This window comes from Uloborus diversus, chromosome 7 (assembly GCF_026930045.1).
Source record: "Uloborus diversus isolate 005 chromosome 7, Udiv.v.3.1, whole genome shotgun sequence".
NCBI lineage: Eukaryota > Metazoa > Arthropoda > Arachnida > Araneae > Uloboridae > Uloborus > Uloborus diversus.
This window is the reverse complement of record NC_072737.1, coordinates 52579226-52603245: the sequence shown is the minus strand read 5'-3', so window position 1 is coordinate 52603245 and position 24020 is coordinate 52579226. Positions and strand designations below refer to the sequence as shown.

At 32.8% G+C, this 24020-nt stretch overlaps 1 protein-coding gene across 1 annotated transcript in view; it reads left to right on the top strand.

Annotated features, from left to right (window-relative positions):
• Positions 1-8609: 8609 nt before the first annotated feature.
• LOC129226691 (uncharacterized) overlaps positions 8610-24020 on the top strand; it is a 76987-nt gene continuing 61576 nt past the window's right edge. The window contains exons 1-6 of the mRNA XM_054861321.1: positions 8610-8722; positions 13524-13626; positions 13711-13825; positions 17185-17224; positions 21377-21497; positions 22522-22606. Of these exons, the coding sequence (XP_054717296.1) occupies positions 13739-13825; positions 17185-17224; positions 21377-21497; positions 22522-22606 (333 nt within the window). The 5' untranslated portion in view covers positions 8610-8722; positions 13524-13626; positions 13711-13738. The remainder of the gene's footprint in view (positions 8723-13523; positions 13627-13710; positions 13826-17184; positions 17225-21376; positions 21498-22521; positions 22607-24020) is intronic.

Here is a 24020-nt window from a genome sequence, read left to right as displayed (position 1 = left end):
AAAAAATTTAATGTTTTGTATGAATTTGTAAGAATATGGAGGTTTTTTTAATCTTAAATTAATTAAACTTACCATATTTTACAGCAGCATTTAGTTGGAATGGACAGTATGCAAAATATTTTCTTGAATATATTATCGTAGAACAAAATGAATAACCGAGAAAGAATTTACTTTATTCCTTTTATGCTCAGCTGAAAGGTTTCGCCAAATTTGTTTAGGGTTATAGTTTTAGTATAGTGCGAGCAAAGTGATTCTTCCAGATAATAGGAACAGGAAACATGCCAAAAGAGTCGCCAAAAGGAACTCGTCGCCGCATTTATGCCAACCTCTGGTAATCGTTATTTGGAGTACTGATCACGAATTTATTTACACCTGATTTGATTTACACGAGGCGTGGTGATTATGATCCGCAAAAATTGTTTATTTCTTGCATTTCTGTGTTTTATATTTTACTTTTTTGTTTTAATTTATTCATTTTGATTTGTACTTTACATTCCTAACTGGTATGCGACTACTAATTATTGGTGATTCGATGATGAAATACGAATTTAAGAAGTTGATGTTCCCAGAAGAAACTTAAAATTGATGATATTCCGGCGTGTTCTAAAAGTGAATGGAATTAAAATCTTGATATAGCAAGTATTTTTTAAGTTAAAACGCAATATCTTTCGAAACGGTTGGTAATTTGACAGCATCGTAGATGGCTTCCAAATCATATAACACAAATTTCAATAAGTAATAATTCACTTGCTGCAAAATCATATCATAGTCAGCTCTTATAAATGAAAAATGTTGTGCCAGAGAAGAAATTTCTCGGTCAGATTATGTTTTTTCTACCAGCAAATATCAATTGCCATTGGTTCCTACTGTTATTTACAGTAAAAGATATAGAATGATCAACTTTTAGGATCCTAAAGGTTTGCAAAAATTTAGATGTTTATTCTGATTTTATAATGACATGGAGAAACTTCTTTTGTAAACTTTTAAATATCTTTGATAGTGATGTAACTCCTCATAACACATTGATAACGTGAATTGTGGAGTATTGGTTTCACTATTGAGAATTTTGCTCAACAAATTCTCAATAGTCAAAATTTTAATTTCTTCATTTGATATACTTGCCAGGGTTCAAAATTAACAGTGGTCCACTAGTCCAGGACCGACCACAAAAGTATCTACTGGACCAGTAAAATACAAATTGTAGTAGTCCACTTGGCCAGGGAAGTTTTATTTCTGCTTTCCTTTCAGAAATTGTAAGCATCAAAATTTCGATACCATAAGAAAGTTTGCACCTTTATTTACAATGTTTAGATTTTCATTCCGGAAAAAAGAATATGTTAAAAGATTTCTATAGCATTATAACATAGTGATTTTACCTCTTGTGTCATGTCGATTAAAAATTGTCGTTGTAAATTCACTCTATATTATCATGTTACTTTATTTTGTTTTTTCACCTTTTTTTGTGTTGTTTAAGATCAGGATGTGATAATGGACCACTAAACATGTGCTGTTCTGGGAAATTTAGATTTTACTAGTCCATTGGGCCAGTGACGTATTTTTCTAAATTTCAACCCCTGCTTGCTTTTAGGAAGCAAATATAAAACACTCTTGTGGGTTGCAAATAAATAATTACACGTGAAACTGATTTTTGAAAGGTATGAGAAATAATTTATTGCTCTACCTTTCTCTGCATACTTACCTCACAAAATACTTTTTTATGTTAATATACTTTATTTTACAGCTGCTGTGCAGAACTGATGAGGGCAGTTTTAAATTCCAATGCTTGAATTTTTGCAAGTCTCTTGGTGGCAATTTTTTTCATCAGAGACAGAAGACCCATAAAACTTAGACTGATCCATACTTAATCTGAATGCGGAGTGGAAATTAATCCTAGTGTATGCTCATGCAGTAGTTCATTTCATGCTACAGTTTAAAAGTTAAAATGCATTTTTTGTTCTTTCTTTTTTTAAAAAAAAAAATCTCTTTAACACAATTTTTAAACACGCCAGCATTAACAGCTGCCAGTCCTAAGCCTGGATAAAGTTTGAAGGAAAATTGTACAACATTTTAATTAAATTTCTTTGTAGGTATATTATAGCAGGAAGAATTGGTTTTAATTAGTGCCAACCTTTCTGTTGATGCTTTTCAGTTTGCATTGGAAGAAATTGAATTTCAAGGAAATATACATAAAGAGTTTTAATTTGCTGTCAAGTATCACTATGAAATTTAAAGAAATCCTAAGATTTAAATCACATATTCAAAGTGTCTTGTTTAATATTAAATAATTTCTTGCTTTTACAGCTATCCTACGATCTTTTATTTTGAGCCCTAAGATCCAGACCTGGAACCAGGAGTTTCAATACAAGGATTGGTCCAATCTCGCAATTTCCTTTTCAAGTAAATGTTTGTACTGAGTAGCATACAGCAGGAAGATTTGGTTTTAATTAATGCCATCCTTTCTGTTTGTGCTTTTCGGTTTGCATTATCTCTTCAAAGTTTCTTCAGAGAGCAGTGGATGAATTTTGCAGAAGCAGCTATGAATCTACATTGAACCCTTTAAATTGCTATCAATAAATCACACGTATAAACAACTATATATATTTGATGCACTTGTATGATTGTAACATGTTTTGTTTGTAATAAAGTATGATACCCAACATTTAAAAACATGGACTCAATTTTGATGCAAAAATGAATTGAATGGAACTGTCATTTGTCATGTTTGAACTTTATGCATAACATCGAATTTATTTGTTGAATTATGTAATATGTGTGAAATAATGATGAATTCTTATAAATTACAATTTAGTAAATTTGAAAAAGGAAATTGTATTTCAGATTGATTTGAATAATCATGAACGGGAGCAGGGTTTGTTAATATTCATATTGTACTCAGTAAGATTTAGTTAACAGTGACTAAAAAACATGTCTTTAATTTTAGCTAAGACCAACATTTCTTTTTAAACTAATTAAATGCGGTAGGAACTTATTATACCTCAAGGATTGAGGGATATATTTTGCACTTGGCTCATAACTTAACCATGGTATAACATTATTCATTATTACCTTCCCATTGGGCAACAAATTATAAAAATTAAAATGAAGAAAATGCATTTTACTTGGGTGTTAATGTTTGACAGCTGTACTTTACATGTTATATTTTTTTCCCGTTATAGAACTCGGACAAGAGAGGAGAAAAATTATAGGAACATTACATGAAAATTCCAACTTTGTTTTGTACATGCATATTAAATACTGTCGTAATTTATTTTGTCGGTTAAGGTTGCAGAGGGCTCAGGGGGATGAGACCCTGGATCTGGAGAAGGGCACCCATTTCCATCTTCAAAGTAGTTGTGTGTTTAGTATTATAATTTGCATCTGCAATAGTTAATCAAGCATTCTTTCATAATTTAACACATATACATTACATGATATCAGGCCTGGCTCCTGGGATAGGCAATCGCCTAGGGCAGCAGATTTTAGGGGTAGAAAATTTCAAAGTTGAAACATTTTTTTCTTTTAAATATGAATAACTGTTTCTGAATCATAAGATTCACTGCTTCAAAGCAAAAAATATATATATATTTAAGACTGTGTACCAGTGCTTGAATATGCTAAATATAGTTTGGAATTGAACTAGAAATTCAATTTAATTTTAGAGGAGGCAAATTGCATGATTTGAAAGTCTTTTGAAAATATTAATATCTGTTTCTATGGCAGAAGATGCACTACTTTAATGTTAAAATTGAAGTGTGTACCAGTGCTTGGATATGCAAAAATCAGTTTGGAATAAAACTAGAAACTCGCTTTAATTTTAAGCACTTTACTATTATTTTTATTTTATTAATATATTATTATTTTTATTATTCAATGGGGGGGGGAGGGGGCACTTGTCAATATCGCCTAGGAATGCAGAACTACTAGAGCCGCGCTACATGATATAAAAATAGTTTTGCACAATTCTTTAATCTTTTTGCTATCTACATAAGATTTAATTCAAAGGAAGCTGTAAAATGAATGAACATTATGGTCAATAGCCAGAAAGTATAAAATTCCATGCTGAGAATGATAATACGACTAAAAACCAAATGTTCTAGAAGAGAACTTTAATGCCCCCTAGTTGTAATCATTAAAAGTCCCTATTTTTTTTTTTTTTTTTTGAGCAATCACGATTGCTTATTGTTCTCATTTGACCGTTTTTGGTGTCCGTGCCTTTTTCAACTTGGACCAGAAGCCTTTGCAGCACCGCCGCCCACCGTCCTCTGCTGGCGGCGCTGCTGCTCCGGTTTTGAGCTATCCGCTTCTCATGGTTGGAGGCGTCCATGTCCTACACACACGCACACACACATACACGACTTCACACACATACACACAAGACTTCACACATATACACTCACACATACCTACGTGCATACACACAGGTCTACGCACACACACAACTATGCACAAGTAACCGCCCAGGAGGAGAGGCAGACTTGGGGGGACAGGAGCCGTTTCTAGAAACAATAACTCCAATGAGTAGGGTCCTGTCTCAGTTCGTGATTGCGAAAAACATAATTTGAATTCAAAATTTCGGAATTCAAATTGATTTTTTTTTTTTTTGTGAACAATTTTAAAAAAATTATTTTTTGTGTAGTCTTATAATTTTTTTTCTTGTCTATCCAATAAACAGACATGCTGCAAAATTTTGAAATTTGATAGTGAGCAGAGTTATTATAGGGGCTCATGTGAACAATTGAAGACTTTTTTTTTTTTTTTTAATATCATAAAGTAAAGAAACTTAAACAAAAAATCTCAAAAAAATCCATGACATAAAGAAAATATTTAATAGGGACGTTTATGGGGAAGTTCGTCATTAGTTCATAGACTAGTGTGCATCTAACCTTAGTAAATGGGATGATTTACGAAAATTCTTAATTCCAATTTCCATTATTTTGAGCTAAATTACCCTTCATCTTCATTTCAAATTTTAGCGTTTACACACTTTTTTTTTTTTAATTTTCTACAAACTACCCTCAGTTTCCACTAGTACAGCGCTGTACATATATAAACAAACCATGTCATGATTCACACCATGTGGTATAAACCAATCTAATAAAATAATGTGGTGTATAAACCAAAATATAGTCCAAGTGGTGTATACCAGCTAAGAAAATGTATATCTGAAAAACATAGAGCAGATCAAATTCATCTAAAGTCAAACCCAGTGGCGAATTTACCATATGTCACAACTGTAAAGGGGATCCGAATGACGCACAAAAGTGCACATGATAAGTGCACTATGTTTTACATAGTTTTGTTTTAGAGAGGGCCTCCAACTTTGTATTCTGATGGGCCCTAAATCTAAAACCGCAGCTGGTCAAACCATCTATTTTTCCCCCCAAAATTAGGGCCTGGTTAAGACATCAGGGAGCCGTGTGTAGTCAACTCTTACAATTTTAGCCATTGACGAAATCAGTTTGAAAAAAAAAAAAAAAAAAGCCGTTTGGGGCCACAGCCTAGTTGACCTATTCAGTAATCAGGCCCTGCCTGAAATTAAGTGAAAAATTAGGTATACCAATAATTACCAAAAATCGCAATCATGAAATCGAAACCTTTTGAAAAACCGCGATCAAAAAAACGAAAGCTTTTCATACACGAGTATAAACTTAAAACATTTCAATTTTCTTCATTTTAGTCCATTTATTTCCCCAAAAATGCAGTGAAGTTTTACTGATTTTCTTCAGACCATCTTACTGACCATATTCCTTGAATAGAGAGAGAAAAATTACCTTTTTTGCGACCTATATAAACGGAATTAAAAAACTTTTATTTTCTAAATGTATTCATTTTCTGTTTTTATATTCTGTTTTGTTCTCAATTCCAGCGCACGGCGGTCCAGTTCCTGCACTTGTTCGCAATTTTTATTTATTACTATTATTTTTTTTTTTTTTCAAAGATGTCCATTAAGAATGCTGACGTACCCCTTCAGATGTTACAGAGCATCCACAAATTGTCCAAAACTTCTAAAAATCTCAATGGCGCAGTCTGCATCGTGTTTTTTCTCATTATCGACGGGATCCTGACTATTTACGCATTACTACAATTTCTAAAGACTTAGTGCAATTTTTTCTAGCCAAGCCACTATCTCTTATATCACTTTTTAAATTAGAATTGAGGCCTTACCCCGAACCTAGACTAGTATATTCCATATCATAGTAAAAAACAAAATAGCATAAAATGTATTTTTTGCATTCAGTTTTAGGAGCCCTGCGTTTTCAAAATATCCTGCTTCTTGTTTTTTAGAGACGGGACGTCAGTGTATATATGTGTGTGTGTTTGTGTTTTTTTTTTTTTTTTTTTTGAGCAATCACGATGGCTTATTGTTCTCACTTGACTGTTTTTGACGTTCCTTTGATTTTTCCCACCACCACCCTCCGCACCATCACCGTCGACGGGCTCCTCACGATGCTGCATCTCCAGCGAAAGCCGTCTCCAGGTTGCATCCATATCCTACACACACGCACATACATACACAACTACACACACACAAACACATACACCTACACACACCTACACAAACACATACACACACGCATACATATACAGATACCCACACATACACACACAAAAACATCAACTACCCACACATTCATGCCTGCACACAGACACAAACACATATGCCTACACACACATACACCCACCCCCACAGACACAAACACACATGCCTACACACACATACACATAACCCGTACACACAAACACATACCCCTACACACAAACACACACGCCTACATACACACACTCGTGATTGCGAAAAACATAATTTGAATTCAAGATGTCAAAATTCAAATTAATTTTTCTTCTTTTTTTTTGGGGGGGGGGGAGCAATTAAAGGTATTTTTCAACACTCATTTTTGTGCGCAAGTGATTTTTTTTTTAAATAAAAATTTAAAATTAGGATAATTTTATATTCTCAAGTAGTTTAGATTATTCTGGAGGCCAAATAATTAAGCATTCAACCTTCATTTCTCGCGACATATCATCATCGTGAGCACATGAGCCCTAAAAATTGGGGGCACAGGGCCGCAGTCCCATCTATAGAGTCCCTATATAAGTGAGTTTGGAGCATTCGATTCTCTCCCTACTCTTCTGACGATGCTCATGGAAGCATTAATTAAAATTTTACCAATTTTTCTCCGTTTCTTGTTCATTATTATTATTTTAATTGTCATTATCTGATTTTTAAGAAAAAAAGACTCTGCGAATGACCTGCTTGATCAGTACAATCAAATCACAGAAAACACCAAAAATAAATTGACATAAAACGTAAAAAAAAAATAATTTAATTAAATTATGCGATGTTTACTCTTGTTTACGATTTTTACAAGACTTTTTTTACGCTTGTGAAAAATACTAATTTAAAAAATATTATTAATGTGAAGAATTTCTACTTATACCATTTTTAACTGTGACCAAGTTAAGTGCTTGTTCTGTCTTTATCCACATCTTTGAAGTGAATAATTAGAATCTTTCAACTGAGCGATAAGTTGCCAAATATGGTAACCCTGCAGTGTTTCCAGTTCCTATTTATTAGTCAGACTAGAGCAAAGTAGCCTTGGCGAGATTTCGCGTTTTTAGTTAAACCATTTTTAATTTTTATCATGAGTGGAATAAAGTGGAAGTAAGATTACAGAATTCGATAAGTTAAAAGAAATAATGGTCATTCAACTGAAAAGAAAACTACGTCCATATTTCCGTGAGAATTTTGTTGATGATTTGCATAGCATGACATAATTAAATCGTAACTCAGAAATTAGAAACATCGAAGCAGAAAAATTTTAAATTAACCGATTCGGGAATTTGAGAGAAATAACTCAGCTACAAATGCAAAACAATAAGCGCTAGCCAAGCAAGGCAAAGAAGTATCATCTTCTGTTGATAATAATTCGTAATGTCATATAATTAAATTATCTAGCATTAATTGTTATTCTTGTCAGGCTACAATTATTATTTAGTTTTATCAAGAATTGATAAATATCGAATTCAACATCGTGGAAATAGCTACTTAGAACTACGAACTACGTAGTTTGCATTAATCTTTGACGTTTAGTAATGCTTCTTGAATTCTCATTTCTTTCTACGTGGGCCAGAATATCCACAAGACTTTGAAAATTAATTTAAAAATAATAAAGCGAAAAAATCATACGTACGAACAAAAACACAACACTTTTAGCATTTTCTTCGTTACCATGTGCGTTTGTTTTAGTTTTTAAGTCCGCCATTAGACAGTGACTTCAGTGCCCCCTATAGTTCGTTGGAGTTGCGAATAAAAGTTCGTCCTACTATAGCAATATTTCACTCCGTTTGCAAAAGCTAGATAAGTTTCAAAATGGCCTCAAATCTTGGTAAAATGTAGTACAAGCGAAATTATTTTCTGTTGAAAAGTATAAAGCTATTTTTTTATGCTTGAAACCTGCTTTTATTGCTTTCAGTAACAAATATTTTTTTTTACTCCGTGAAACTTTAGATAAGCCTTGTTTTGCTGCTTGGACGTCATTTTTCTCCGCCAGGGCTGGATGTTTTGGTTTAGTTTTGCCTTGTCTTTCAGTCACGTTGCTGCAGCAAATGATAGATGCAGTTTTTTAACTAACATTGGTTCCGCGCCTTTTTTTCAGCTGGTATTTGATAAATTCTCTTTTCAAATAGTGTAATAACAAACTCCTGAAAATTTACCACTGAGGTGAAATGATTTTTATAATTAATGAACTAAAAACTTCTGTTTTGAAAACTTTTAGAACATGTTTAAATGCTTAAATTTTCTCTCTCTCTCTTTCTTTTGACTGTTGCACGTAATTTTATTGAGTAAATACCAATTAAGTATCAATAATCACAATTTTGTAACTCGTTTATCTCTGGTGATTGTTTCCAAAACATATCTGTATAGTTTTGCTTGGAACCTGGCAGGTGCAAATGTTAAATTTTAAGTTTTAAGAAAGGAGTGGAATTAATTTTGTAATTAATGTTGATGAACTGCTACGTAATTTTAATCGACTTATTGTTCACGGAAAAATTATTATCGATTTTTGTTAATATTTCTTATCGCCATTGTTCTCCAAGTTCTACTTATCGTAAATGTGAACATTAATATTCATACTCAATTTTAACACAAACATTTAAGCCACGGTAAGTTGGCAAAAAAGTAAAAGATATTCACCCTTTTAAATGAAACTAGTTTACTTTTTTTTGTCTGTTTTTTTTTCTTCTCTTAACTTTTAATTTTTAAACGCCAGATTTCAAACTTGGATGTAAAATAGTAAACTTTTCAATTCTTTCGCGGTTGATAAAAATTTATTAGTTTCATTCCTGGTTTATTTTTGTAGTCTGGTCCAGATGAACGAACCTAATGCAGTACGCGTTTTAAAATATTATTATAACCCTGTACTGAAATAAAATCAAACTAATCACAACAACTTGACCCTACTTATAATTTTACCTCTAAATTTTTTTGTGAAATAATGATACCGATCTTTGAACTAAGTTTCATTATATTATCGAGTTTTAAATTCATTATAAACAAAGATTAATTTTTTGAAAAAAATCTAAAACTCTGCAAAATATAGTTGCTATAATTAATGTACAACACATGTTTGGGGCTGATAAGAAAATAATATTTAAATTCTAGCCTGTTACTTATGTAGTGCTGTATAATCTCGTTTATCCAGACCTCTGTATAATCTGGATAACAGTTGTGAATTTTTTAAAATAAGATCATATTCACACTATAGGGTCATTTCATGGTAATTTAGACATTTATGTAAAGTCCGTAACATGACCTTTTTTTGCCATAACTTTTTAATTTACTGTTTGATTAGCATATTATTTTATTTTGAGCTTTTCTTACCAACACACCAATTCAAATTAAAATAATTTGCAAATCAAACGGCAAATTAAAAAGTAATGGCAAAAAAAGGTCACCTTATGGACTCGACATAAATGTCAAAAATACTGTGAAATGACCCAGTAGTTACAGTCTAGCACCGTTTATTTTTGAAGGGACTGTGAAAAAAGTACAGAAGTGAAAAAACATATAATAGGTATATATATTGTATTTGTAGGTATATGTATTGGACTGTGCAAGGACCAATTTTAAAAACATACAGAAGAAACGTACAAATGGTGCTTTACTGTACACCCAAATCTTTTTTTATGCTGTCTTTTGTGTTTTTTTTTGCAAAGTTTTTTTGTGCGGTAAAAAAAGATTTCCATCAGATTGGGATTCAATTGATGAAATTATTTTTAAAATGAGTGCGAGATAGTATATTCAAATGACGAAATAGGCTTCCTGTTAGGAAGTCACAGTGACCTCACAAAAATTTCCTTATTCTGAGTACTCGTTAAAAATTATCACTTTTTTAAAAAATTTTGTTTGAAAATTATAATTTTTAAAGTTTTTGGGTTATTTTCTATGTGAGACTTTTTTTATGCGGTCCCTATCTACCGCATGAAAAAATATTTTTTAACTGTGTTGCAAAAACAGCTTTTTAAAGTTACTCGTGAAGTTTCGAACAATGTTTTTTGTGAGATTTTTTTTAATGTGGTATCCACCGCATAAAAACAGTTTTGGGTGTATATTAAATTTATGATTGCAAACAAATGTAACTATGTATTAGTCTGCAAGGGTTTTCTTTATCTTGATTAAATGCATTTCCTGCACACATTGTATGATCAATTATAATCCCCCACATTGTAAGATCTTATAAACATGATGTAGAGGAGAGTGTTGTACCTTGGGACACTTTTCTTATTTTAATTTTTAATGTCAATTATTTGAATCAAATTTAAAATCTAAAAGTCACATTAAAATTCCCCAACATATTTCTATGCAATATATTTTTTAAAGTTCTGACAGTTTGAAAAAATATATATATTGCCAGCCATTTAAAATAAAAGTTCCAAGGTGCAACACCCTATTGTACCTTGGGACACATCCTATTGCACTATGGGAAAGTCTTCATGATTCAGGAAACAATTATGTACTTGAACCAATTTTGTACCAGAAAGCAAAAAAAAAATATATTAATTTGAACTTTTGTCATCTTGAATTCAAATTATGTGTTTTGCAATCACGAGCATGTGTGTGTATAAATACGCGTGTGGGTTTGTTTAGGCGCATGTGTGTGTTTTTGTGTAGACGCAAGTGTGTGGGTGCGTGTGTGTATGTATGCATGTGTGTTCGTGTTGTGTATGCAGTGCTGTGTGTGTAGGCGTTCGTGTGTGGGTGTGTGTATGTAGGCATATGTGTTTGTGTCTGTGCAGGCATGAATGTGTGTGTTTAGGAGTGTGTGTTTGTGTCTGTTCGCAGGCATGAGTGTGTGTGTAGGATATGGACCTGATGGTGGTGCTAGCAGAGGGTGCTAGTGGGGAAATAAAATGATAGGAATTCAAAACAGTCAATAGAGAACAATAAGCAATCATGATTGCTCAAAAAAAAAAAAAAAAATAAATAAATAAATAAATAAATAAATAAATTTTTTTTTCATGGTAATGAATTAAATCACTAATAATTAATTATGAATTATAAAGAATTAATTATGAAATATTATCTAACATTAAATGTGTTTAAAAGACTGCATAAGATTAGAAAATTTTTTCATGTTCCTAAATATATCTTAATTATTGAGAACCATGCATATGTTGTACTTTAAAATGTGTCCTGAGACACAATATGTTAGGCCTGTCCCAAGGTTTTCACCATGTGGTTTGAGAAAAATCAAAATGATGGTCAATCTGGATGCAGTATCATTTTCTCATTACCAAAATATTTAAAACACTTTTCCTAAGGAATATGTAAAGAACTTTTATCTTTTATAAATTCACTTGATTAGTTTCACAAATACCAAGATAGAAAATGAAATAAAAATGAAGAAAATATTTACTTTGGAGTTATAAAAATTTCTTTCTCTCACAAAATCGTCAATTTTACTCATTTGATGCTGATTTTTACTATGGCACCATTTAGTGGTGAAGGTTACTATTAGAGATTACACAAACACGATGGCTAAAAATAAATTCTTAGAAATTAGCAGTGTCTCAAGGTATCCACAACACTCTCCCCTACTTGTAGAACGTTAGAGCATCATCTTGAAATCACTCCAGCTGGACTGTCAAAAATAAAGCAACCAAACACCACGCATATTTGAAACACAAGACAGTCAACCAGTTCTTTGTTAAGAAATGATGTGAGAAAGTATTTTTACATTTTTTAATGTCTTGTAAACAATTCAATGTATAAAGGTACAAATAACCACCCCTTAGCCGGAGAGCAGAATTGAGAGTGGTATTTATTATACAAATAAATAGAAATGTGTGGACCAGCAAACAGACTCTGAGCCCAGTTGGGCTAGTCCTAGTCAGTTTGTTAATCCCCAATAAAAATCAATGGCCCTCTTAAAGTTCTCTCCATTCTCATTACAACATCATCCAGTAAACTGTTCCAAGTGTCCATATCCCTACTAAAGTAATAATTATTCCAAATTAGACTGAGATTTGAAAAAATTTATATAACCCATTATCATCTTTCTGTTTGATAAATTTAATCAACTGAATTATGTCCCCTCATTCTCCTTTGTTTTACTCTATACATATTAAGCGTTTTATGGCTCCTGAAAGTCCCCTTACTATCCTAGAAGCCTTTGTTTGAACCCTTTCTAATAAAGAAATATTTTTTCTTGAGATACAGTCAACTCTCAATAACTCAAAGTCCCAAGGGACCGGCTAAAACGTTCCAGTTTCTGTCCGACCATCACGAGAAAAGCCACCGCCGAAATGTCTGCGCCTGTCTACTGCTATAGCAACGAGGCACGTCTCATTTTTCCAAAGGAAGCTTAATGTTGGAAAAACCCCTACAAAATGGTGCCAAAAAGCTTTCCTGCTAACCTTTGCAGAAAATGAACAAAGTCTGTTTCTATGACAGTAGATGGGTTCAGACTTGGACGGCGGGAACTTTTCTTGTGAAAGACAGACAGTATTAATAGTTCAAGTTATGAGAAGTTTCCACAGCAGTCTCAAGAGTTTGGGACCCTATAAAAACTTTTTGAAATTCGATTGTATTTCTTGATTGGACATGGACATCTAATGTTGATATAGATTTGCTTGCAGTTCTATCTAAACATTATCAGGAGCTTGCACAGAAATTTTTGGGTCTGTCGCAAATGACTTTTTCGGGTCTCGCTCCATAATGTTTACCCCTATATTTCACGTTTAGTTTTTAAAATATTGAGCTCTAGTTATTTTCTCTTGCTTTTTTCTTTTTTTTGGGGGGGGGGTGCGCCCTTGTTCTTAGGGGGGCACCTCTGATTTTAGAGATCTTTTCTTATTATTGAAGTGAAATGTCATTTTCATAAGGTGGATATCTGGTTAAAAAATGTTTTTTTTTTTTTTGAGTTGCTAAAAAATTATTTGATCAAGTAGTCAACCAAAACTAGTTTTATTATCCTTTGACTATTTTTAATCTGACATTTTGTTAAAAACTTATTTTCTAGGTTACTCTCCAAATTGGATAGATTATATTTTTGGATGATGGGGAGAAGATCTGCAGTCACTTGTTCCTACCGTGATAATTAGGTTCATTTTTTAGTGTAGAAAGTAGGTAAGAACTTTGATGTTCTTTCTATGTTTTTTCCTTTTTTTGATAATTTTTGTTATAGCTAAGAATTCTTTATCTATTAGATAGTAAGAAGTGCCTCAGAGTGGAATTATGTGGAAGGGACTTGCCACGACTGAATTGTATGAAGAATTTCTGAGAAATGGCCTGTGTGCCGAACACAGCAAAGAATTCATATTGGTAAAAATTTTCATAATGAATTACGAATTGAGAATAATGAATGATAGTTTTTCAGAGAAATTGAGCTTATAAAATAGCACTAAGCATAGTTTTTTATTTATTTAAAAAAAAATCAGAAATTCTCACATAAGTCACATGTAAATTCATTTCAAACTTGCTTTTCAACTTTTATGCAATGGCAGTGTTGCCAACTGCTCCTCATTTTGAAGGGGTTTCTCAGAAGAAACCGAATCTCCTCGACGCCGCAAGTAAGTTACTTTACTCCTCATTTCTACCAAAATTCATTACAAGCCTTTTCAAGCAGTTGTTGAATGCACATCTAAAGTTTCTGGAGATGTCTGCAATAACTCATTTTACTAAAGAAGACTTGCAGAAAGCCAAAAATGCTGTCTGATCTTTAATTTCATTGGATAGTGTATGAGTGCAAAATTTGCAGCCGGCAATCCAGATACCACCCGTCATGCAGCAATGACAGGACACAAGAACGTCTTTTTTTTCTTTTACAAAATTGTTTTTTGGAAGAAAACATTTTCTGAGATGGAAGGAAAAAATAAAAGATGCACACCAATTAAAAATGTTCCAAAAATATGTTTGACAAAAGATTTCAGGGCTTTGTAGTGAAAAATAGTAGAGCTGAAGATTTTGAGTTACTAGCCAGTGGACAGTAGAGCCGGAAAGCTTAGAGGCCACTTTTTCAGCAAATGTAATAATTGTTCTAGTAAAAACAGTGTACTCAATTTCAGTTATCAAGATCTGTGTTTCCAACTCAAATGTAAAAACTCTTGCTCATATGACTTTTCTATGTTGAATGTGCTTTGCTATTTTGGCATATTTTGTGTTTCTTTAATGACACGTGTCAAACATAATGTTAGTGTTTATTTATAATTTTTCAGCAATATGTTAGCATCGGCTTTCCTCTTATAGTTTGTTTCGATTCTGCGTTGAGGGTGTTTTTTAGTTTCTACCGTTAACAAATGTGATAAATTCTTATCTTCTCCTCTGCAAACTCTCAAAAATTGAAAAGTCAAAAATGTTTAGGCTGTCTTTAATAATGTAAAAGTGGGGAGGGGGAGGTTTTAAAAAAATTCGGAAATTTTAGTCTTAAAAACATTAATTTAGGCAATCTTTGGCGAATTTATGAAAGATAGTTTTGGTGTTCTAACCTGAAAATGTTTTGTAACTGACCTATTAAAAACTATTTGACGCTAAAAAGACTTAAGAGAAAGGGAATTTGGGATCCTCTTCCGTAAAGTGTTTGTAATTGAAGTCTTAAAACTTTTTAGGCTGTCTTTGGCAATGTCAAAAGGGAGAGGGGGAGGGGTGCTCTCTTTAGGCGAAATTTCGAAACTGGAGTCTTAAAAGCGCAACTTTAGACCGCCTTGGGGTTCAGGGTCCCCTTCCCCGAAAATTATTCAAAACTAAAGTATTCAGAACTCAGCTTTAGGTAATCTTTTGGGGACTTAAGAAGAGGGAATTTAAAGGCTTTATCTCCATAAATTTTAGAACTTAAATTCTTAAAACTTCGGTGATGAAAAGGGAGAACTGCAAATTTAAGATAAATTTAGTGAACTTAGGGAAAGGAGTTTGGGGAGGGAGGGGGCTACTCTCTCCCTCGAAAATTTCTCCATGCTGAAGTATTAAAACGATATTTTTGCTATTTTTGAGAAAGTTAAGAGTTAGGAAATTCGGGGGTATTTCTTGAAACATTTTCGAAATTGAAGTCTTAAAACTTGGGGTTGTCTTTGGCGATGTGGGGAGGGGAGTTGCTCTTTCAATAGAAGAATGAATCTTAAACACAAACTTACACTGCCTTTAGTAAACACAAGGAGAGGGGGGTGGGGGTATTCTGCCGCGCAGCCTGAAAGATTTCAGTTTCTGAAATTTTATGAGCTTTGTTTTGGGCTATCTTTGGATGACTTAAGGGGGAAGGACGTAGAAATCTTCTATCAAAAAGTTTCCAAAATTATAAAAACTTTTACGTGTTCATAAGTCATGTATATAGGTAAAATGGGTACTGTTTCTAGAAAACAAATCAGAAACTGAAGCCTTAAACCGCTGAAAATATTTTCCATCTTGAACACATCACCAAACTTACATCCATGCTTGTATGCTAAATTTAAATTAGTTAGGGAATTCATAATATTTGATAATATAATCGAAATATATTAATTATTAATTAAATTAACACACAAATGAATTCCAGAGATGAACAAAGATAAATTTTTAGTGCTAATCTCTTAAAGTTTAAGGCGTGTGTAGTTTTTTTTTTGAGCATTTTTATGATAAAAATAAGGTGAAGTTTCATGATGGTAACTTCTTACTATTTCTGAAATACATTTACCATAAAAAGAATTAAAAAAAATTTTTTTGAAAAAAAAAAAAAAAAAAAGAACCAACTTCAAAATTGCTCTAAAAAGTGAAAAATAATTTTATTTTTTAAACACTATCAATAATACTTTTAAACTTAATTTTTGAAGTTGGAACAAAAACGATAGATAAAATCATTCACAAGCCATAACTCAACTACAACTATAAATTTAACCAGGCCCAGTTTCTTCACTACCACCATAGGTGGGTGCCAAGACCTTCTGTCTCAGGACAGATTTCCGTCTTGATGAAATTTCCGAGATGGAGGGCGGGACAGAAACCAATTCGACGATTTTCCTTCAGGTTTTACTTGGGAAAAAAAAGAAGGAAAATTAGGTATTTGAAAAGTATGCTTTATTTATCATACCATTCTATAACCACAAATTTACATTGTCATTCTCTCGGTTTTTCGCTATGGGCTTGTTTTGTTTGCTACGTGCTGCTGGAGGGGTGGCTTTTAGACATGCTCCGTTAGTCTTATTTTTAAGTAGCTCTGTTACTGCAAACTCACTGCATAGCATCGACGTTTATGCATAATGGTTGTAAGTTAATAAAGGAGAAAAAGGTTGAAAGCATGGAAATTAAAAAATGCCAAATACAAAGAAAAAGCTACTTTGAGATCGATCTCGTTAGCATTAGAAATATCTTTTTTTTACTTAAAATATTTTCTGTCTTGAGCACATCAGCAAACTTGCACCCATGACTACCACATGCATTACACATTAATGACAGCATATTTGAGTAACAATATAAATGTTTCTTTCCTAACTTTTGAATGATTTTCTGAAAAAAATATGAACAAAGCCTTTTTACACTGTATTTTTTGCACCAACTTCAAAAATTATGTTAAAACTATTATCGATGGTGTTTGAAGATTAAAAGTTTTTTTCACTGTTTAGAGCAATTTTAAAGTTGGTTCTATTTTTTTTTCCAAATTTTTTTATTTCATTTCAATTTCTTTTTGTAATCATAAAATTTTCCAATCTTTACAGGCATCAAAAAATGCAGATGTTGTGGAACTCAGAACTGAACGTAAGTTGATTTTGAATTTTGTCACTTAAGTAGTATGGGGCTTTGTAAAAATTTGGAATGTACGCACTTCCCACTAGGGGCCTCCATACTTACCACTACATCTTGTTTAACCAGTTAGATAGGGCCCTGAAGTGTGCTCTGTTTCTTGATCTAGGCCAGGAGCCGAGCAACCCCTGATCCAGCACCCCCAGAGGCATTAGTTTAGAATAGGAATTTGGATAACTTTTGACCACGAACATATTTAATGTGCCCCAGTCACCATTAACGAACATGGAGAATTTTCAATTGGCTGGAATCAAACCCAGACCCTGTAGTTAAGAGCCTGACACCTTACTGATCTGGCCACCACAGCCTCATTTGGAATATACAATCTGGTGGAGCAAAATACGGGCGAAGTTCAAGGGGTTGAACCAACCTAGTGCGTAAAAGTTGTCTACCTGTACCACTAAGAAGAGGCTCGAATTTTTGCTGATTCAGACACTATCTTTTGCCTCCGACAACTAGTTAAAAACACAGGATTTTAGAAAAAGTTTATTTTTGAAAAATATAGAATGCAATGGATCAAAAAATTACTGGGTGAAACTGGTTATGTAATTTTACCACCTAGAAAAGTTCGCAAGATTTGACTGATCACATTGTATTTTTTGGCTCCTACACAATCGACTGAAAATTTAACTTTTAATTTAAAAAAATCATTTTCTGATAAATATTTTCTCGACCTTACCAAACTCCAAAATTAGACAGCAAATTATTTCTATGGAATGAGTATTTACTGTATGAAATAAAGCAGATAAGGCTACTTAATTTTGCTTAAACGCTACCTTAAATGACAAGACAGATTTTTCTGACCCATGTATAAAAATTATATGAGCTATTTTTCAAATTTGTGCAGCTCTTTGCCCATCCAGAAATAAATGAAGAAATGAAAGTGACTACGAGGTCCATCCTAACCTTAGCTAACCTACCAACTATTGAGGATGCTTAAAAAATGTTGAATGATATAAAACTTAAGACATTTCTTAGTGCCATGGGAAGACAACTTTTTTGAAATAGGGTGTTCCGATCCTTTAAACTTTGTTTTTTGTCTCATTCTAATGTACAATCCATTAAGGGAGAAGGCTGATCCCAAGAATATTTGAGATGTGGTCCATGTCGACCTAATTTCCCGAATGGTGCACAATATTTTGTTATTTTGTTTCAGAATTTTTTAAAATAGATAATGAATTTTCTCTCTGAAATTATTTGCAGCATTTGAAAATATGTGTTCAATTTTTCTTTTACCACCTTTTAGGGAAAAGTTAAATTAATATTTTAATTTTTTTTTAAATAGTTAATTTAAATATTTTTGATTTTTTTTTTTTTTTTTTTGACTGTTAATCTGTCTTATTCCCTGTCTTACATTCCCTGTAAAGTAGAGCTTCCATGTTTGAGTTTAACAGGTTTTAGAGGCATTTGAAGAAATGAGTTTTTCAGCGACTTTGAGTGGCGCACACAAGGGGTCCAGGTGGTCCGGATCCTTCTCATAAGTCTTGCTTTTTTTTACCAATTGATTACGACTCTATGTATTTATTAAGTAGAATAATTTCAATCAAAAGTAATAATTTTACTTCTAATAAGTGAAAAAATAAAATCCTCATGTAAAAAGATTTTTTAAAATACTGTGCACTTTTCCTATAAGGAATCGCCTTTAAGAAGCAGAATGGTGATTACAAATGAATACACTGTAACAACCATGTTTTTAGTTTTATAATTACAAATTAAAACAAGATTCTATGAACTTGAATCCCTTTTTTAATTGTGAGAAAAGTAAATAAATTTTGCTCTCTGGTAATTTAAGTATATTTCATTAAACAATGCAAATTATTTATTCAATAGTTTTTTTTACTGTTTTCCGTTCTCCGGAATAGATTAAACCAAGTTTGACGGCGTGTTGGGGTATGATATGAGAATGAGGCTTTCCACCTTGGACCCTCCCCTTGCAAAGCTTCTGTGTGCGCCACTGACGGCTGCATATGTCAATGAAAACTTGAAACTTCAAAGTTTTGTATCGAAGCAAGTGATCAGAAGACACTTTCAATTTAGTATTTAGTGACATTTTCATTTTTTGTTGCCACGTTATCCAGGATTTTTAGTTTTGGGAAAACAAGTGGTAATCTTTGGCACTGCACTAAAAAGTGCATGCAGAGAAAAGTGTCAGCATTAAAGTGTTGTCTAGCTAATTGACTAGACACATGACAGGGGTCTGTCCAGGATTTTTCACAGGGTCCGTTTTTTGTGAAAAATCAAATAATTTTGTGAAAAATGAATTAATTTTGTGAAAAATCAAAAAATTTCGCAAAAAAAAATTTTTTTTGTTAAAACAAAATTTTAGAATTTAGAGATGTCACAAACTGCATCAGTTAAACTTAAAGTTGAGTGTTTTCCTCTTCTATGACGAGAAAATCATTCTGGATTTTTTTTCTGATATTTGGCGGGGGGGGGGGGGGGGGGGGGGAGGTATCGCTCTTTCAACTATCAATATTTATCTACCATTCTGCATTATGTTAAATTATACTAGATATATTTCTGTACAGTATTTAAAATAACTAACAAAAATATAAATAAATAAAACAATATTCAGAATAGGGTTCAGCATTCAACTTTTTGACCCAAGAAACTCTTAAAAAGCACAGAATTTCGTTTAATACTTATAAATTCCGTGATTTTAACAAAAATAAAAAGATTTTTCAATTGTTTACCTCTTAAAGCGTAATAATCATCAAAAATTCGAAAAATCGGATTCCCATAGCGCAAGAGAAAGAGAGAGATCGCAATTCTCAAAGTGAAGTCATCAAAAGTATAAAAACGGCTTGTAAAAGAAATATTTTTGATAAAATTATTTTAAAATTGCATTTTAGAGTCCTATGATAACATATCATTAATATCTGTGGACACAGTTGACCCCCCCCCCCAAAAAAAAAATAATAATAATAAAATAAACCATCTATTCAGCATTTTAATTTTTGACTCATAACAGAAAATGGAATTTTGCTTTAAAAACTTGAAATGAGAGTTCTAACAGAAATAAAGAGACTTTTCATTTATTTGAATCCTAATAAAGCGAAGTCAGCTTGAAAAAAGAACAAAATATGATTCTCATATCGGATTGCATTTTTCAAAATGTAGACATCTAAAGAAAAAAAAACGGCAATTAAAGGAGTTTATTTAAAGTTAATCATCCTTGTTAGCATCGAAAAATCAAAACCCATATAATTTTCTCCCAAAATAACAATTAAACATCGCACCGCACCGTAAAAACGCAAATATTGACAAGCCGACAAAATGATGAGAATATTTTCTAATCAAGTCAATATAAAGGTTCAACGCCAGACGCTAAGTGGTGATAGTTTTGAAGTTGGTAACCCTATCTGAAGCGATCATATTTCCTTACTATCCCTTTGCAGTTCTAAGTTTATTTCGCAGATATATATTATTATTGTTTATTAAATCATGAGCGGAGAAAAGTGCTTACCAATGCCTTCTCAGAAAAGTTTACAACAACACCGCTGCTAATTAACTGTGATAAAACAAACAACCATTATATTTATTTGGCAGTAGCAATTATTTATCGCTTGCAGGAGCATCAGGAGCATCGCAAGAGTGCCATTTTTTTTTTTTTTTTCAAAATTAGCCGATTTTGTATAAGCTGATCCCTCTAATTTGACTTAAAGGTTCCAAAAGTTATCGGTTTATACACAGAAATATGCGTTATTTTGCTTTCAGATTTGCTCTTTCAATAAACAATTTGTGAGATCCGATCTTGTTTATCAGAATTTTGTGAAGGGTCCGTTTTGTTTGATCGGGATTTTGTGAAAGGTCCGTTTTGTTTGATCGGGATTTTGTGAAAGGTCCGTTTTGTTTGATCGGGATTTTGTGAAAGGTCCGTTTTGTTTGATCGGGATTTTGTGAAAGGTCCGTTTTGGTTGATCGGATTTTTGTGAAGGGTCCGTTAACGGACCCAAATATCCTCTGGCCAGACCCCTGCATGAATGACATTGCTACAAACTCTTATTTGTTATTGTAAAAATAATACAAAATTAATGCAATTGGTTTCAAACCACCTTTAAAAAAATAGTGAATGTAATGTATCTATTGTTTTTTTCTCCTTTCAAGTGCAAAGAAAGGCTCTATTATTCATACGTTTGCGAATGTTTGATCCAATTGTGTTCAAAAGGCCTTGTGTATCTTCGAAGTTAATGGATTTACTATCTAGAGAAGAAGATGTACCAAAGAGGTAGTTTAATTTAAAATATTTTTCTTAAACATGAATAAAACTCAATATTATAAATTGTTTAATAAATGTTTGGTGTCTGTCTAATTAACGTTTGGTGGCCCTCATCTAATGCTATCTTTCAGTTTTTCAATTATTTTGTTGAAAAAAAATTATGTACAGTTAACTCTCAATTATCCCTGAGGTATGAAATTACTTTCATATCTTAAATTTTTTGTGCAGTCGCCATGTTTGGCCATTTGCAAGATGGAAGCAGACAAGACTATTTAATTGCCTAAGTTTCCAAAAACAGAATTGGATGCCTATCTCAGTTCAAACTACTGAAAATAACATAAAAAGGGCCAGAAATTATGTTTTCTTTAAAAATTATTTTCTGGAAAAGTGAAATTATGTCAGCAAAATTGTATTTTTTCTAAAATGCAGTTTCCTGCCGACTTTTCATTGATTTATTCAGGCCCGGATCTATAAACTTTGGTCCTCCTTGCAACAAAATCTGTAGGGCCCCTACCCAGAGGCCAGCAGTGTATACTTGTAACATTAATAAATCTTAGTGCTAATTTGTTTCCATTTTTTCTTCAATTTCATGAGCCGTTGGGCCCCTTAAAGACGTGGGCCCTCTCGCATTGCGCAGTGTGCGGGTATGCAGAGCCAGGCCTGGATTTATTTTATCTATTTATTTTGGGGGAAACCCCCCGGAAATTCATGTTTATGGCTTTTAAAATGTAATTCTCTTAAGTTCTATTCATTTGTTTTCTCATGAAAGTAGTAAAAACTCCTCTCCCATTTTGTTCTTCAACACTCGGCGAGAGTGGTGGCCACCAAGTTTTTTGGATCTAGTGGCCATTGGCCACTTAGAAATTTTCCGAATCTTGACCTTTAATTAGTCAGCAAGTATGGGTTTATATTTCATTTATTTATACTGTTTTACAAATGTTACTTTATTCTGATATAACTTAGCCATTTTGATTTTTTTTAACATTTTTTTTCTTCTATTTGTATCTAATTGTTTTGATGAATCTGTTTGCAGGGAAAATGGAAATTTGGATGACTTTATTGAAAAATTCACTCTGTTTGATTCTGTTCTTGTCTTCATCATTTGCTATTTTTCCCGAGTGAGTTGAACTTTTTCAAAAATAGGAATTGATGTGTAATTTTGTTTTAAATAAGTTTCCATATTTATCTAACAGAAGTAAAATAACCTAATATAAGTGAATAAATCTATAGATAAGCAAATACTAAACAGCTGCTTGCAGCATTCAGAAACTGCAACATATTGTCTTTATTGGGTTAATCAGTCTAGAGTAAATGCTTAATCATGCTTAGTAAAAGATGTTTGTGCTAAGTTGCCTATCAAAATATGGCAGCAAGTAAGGGGCACTTATGCTGCCATCTTGGATTTTAGGTACGTTTTTGTTCGTTACGCATCTTTTAAAACGATTAACTTGTGAATAAGGTCATTCCTTGCCAAATTAAAAATCATAAAATCACCTTTAAAGAGGCATTTTCGTTGTAGCTGTAAGAAGTGCAGATATGCTATAGATAGCAGATATGCTAAAGCATGGAATGGGGGGCATGCTTCAAGGAGTAGAATTCGAATGGGTACTAACTATTGGGATTTTAGTAGAAACGGAAATATGGTGGCTAGTAAGAGAAAAGATTTTAACAGTTGGGATTCAAATAATCGCGCAGCATTAAATAAAGGTAAGATGGGCTTACTTAAGGTTTTTTATACAAATGCTCGTAGTATTAGGAACAAGATGGAAGAATTGAAAAGCATAACAATAGACGAGAGGTTGGATATTATTGGAGTTACCGAGACATGGGCTACCGAAAGTGATGATGATTTATTATCTATTGCTGGGTACAATTTGTTTAGACAAGATCGAGTAGGTAAAAGAGGTGGTGGGGTTTTATTTTATGTTAGAGACACTTTAACTTGCAATGAATTGGTAATTAATGATAAACCTAATGAGATTGATACGATTTGGCTGGAGTTGATGAGCAATAAGGGCAATAAACTACGTTTAGGGAACATTTATAGGCCACCCAACTTAAGCCAGGGTCAAGATGAACAGTTGTTTAGTATTATTAGTGACATTTCAAGCAAGGGGTCAGTCATTATAATGGGAGATTTTAATTTTCCAGGAATTGATTGGAATAATTTTTACCATAGTAATAGCAGAGAAGAAGAATTTTTGAAAATAATTGGTGACTGTTTTTTAGATCAAATTGTAACTCAGGGTACTCGACAGGACGTGATTTTGGATCTAGTTTTCTGTGATATGGAAGGTTCTGTTCAGGGGTTATGTGTAGGGGAACACATTGGAGACAGTGACCACAACAGTATTAGGTTTGGGATTAAATTTGACACGTACAAAGTAGAGAATTTTAGGTTTGTGCCCAATTTCAGAAATACTGATTTTGTGGCACTTAGGCAGAGTTTGAAAGCAATTTCTTCTTCGGGATTGGACAATAGCGAAGTGAATCTTCAGTGGGCAGAGTTTAAGGAAAAGCTAGCGAAAACGG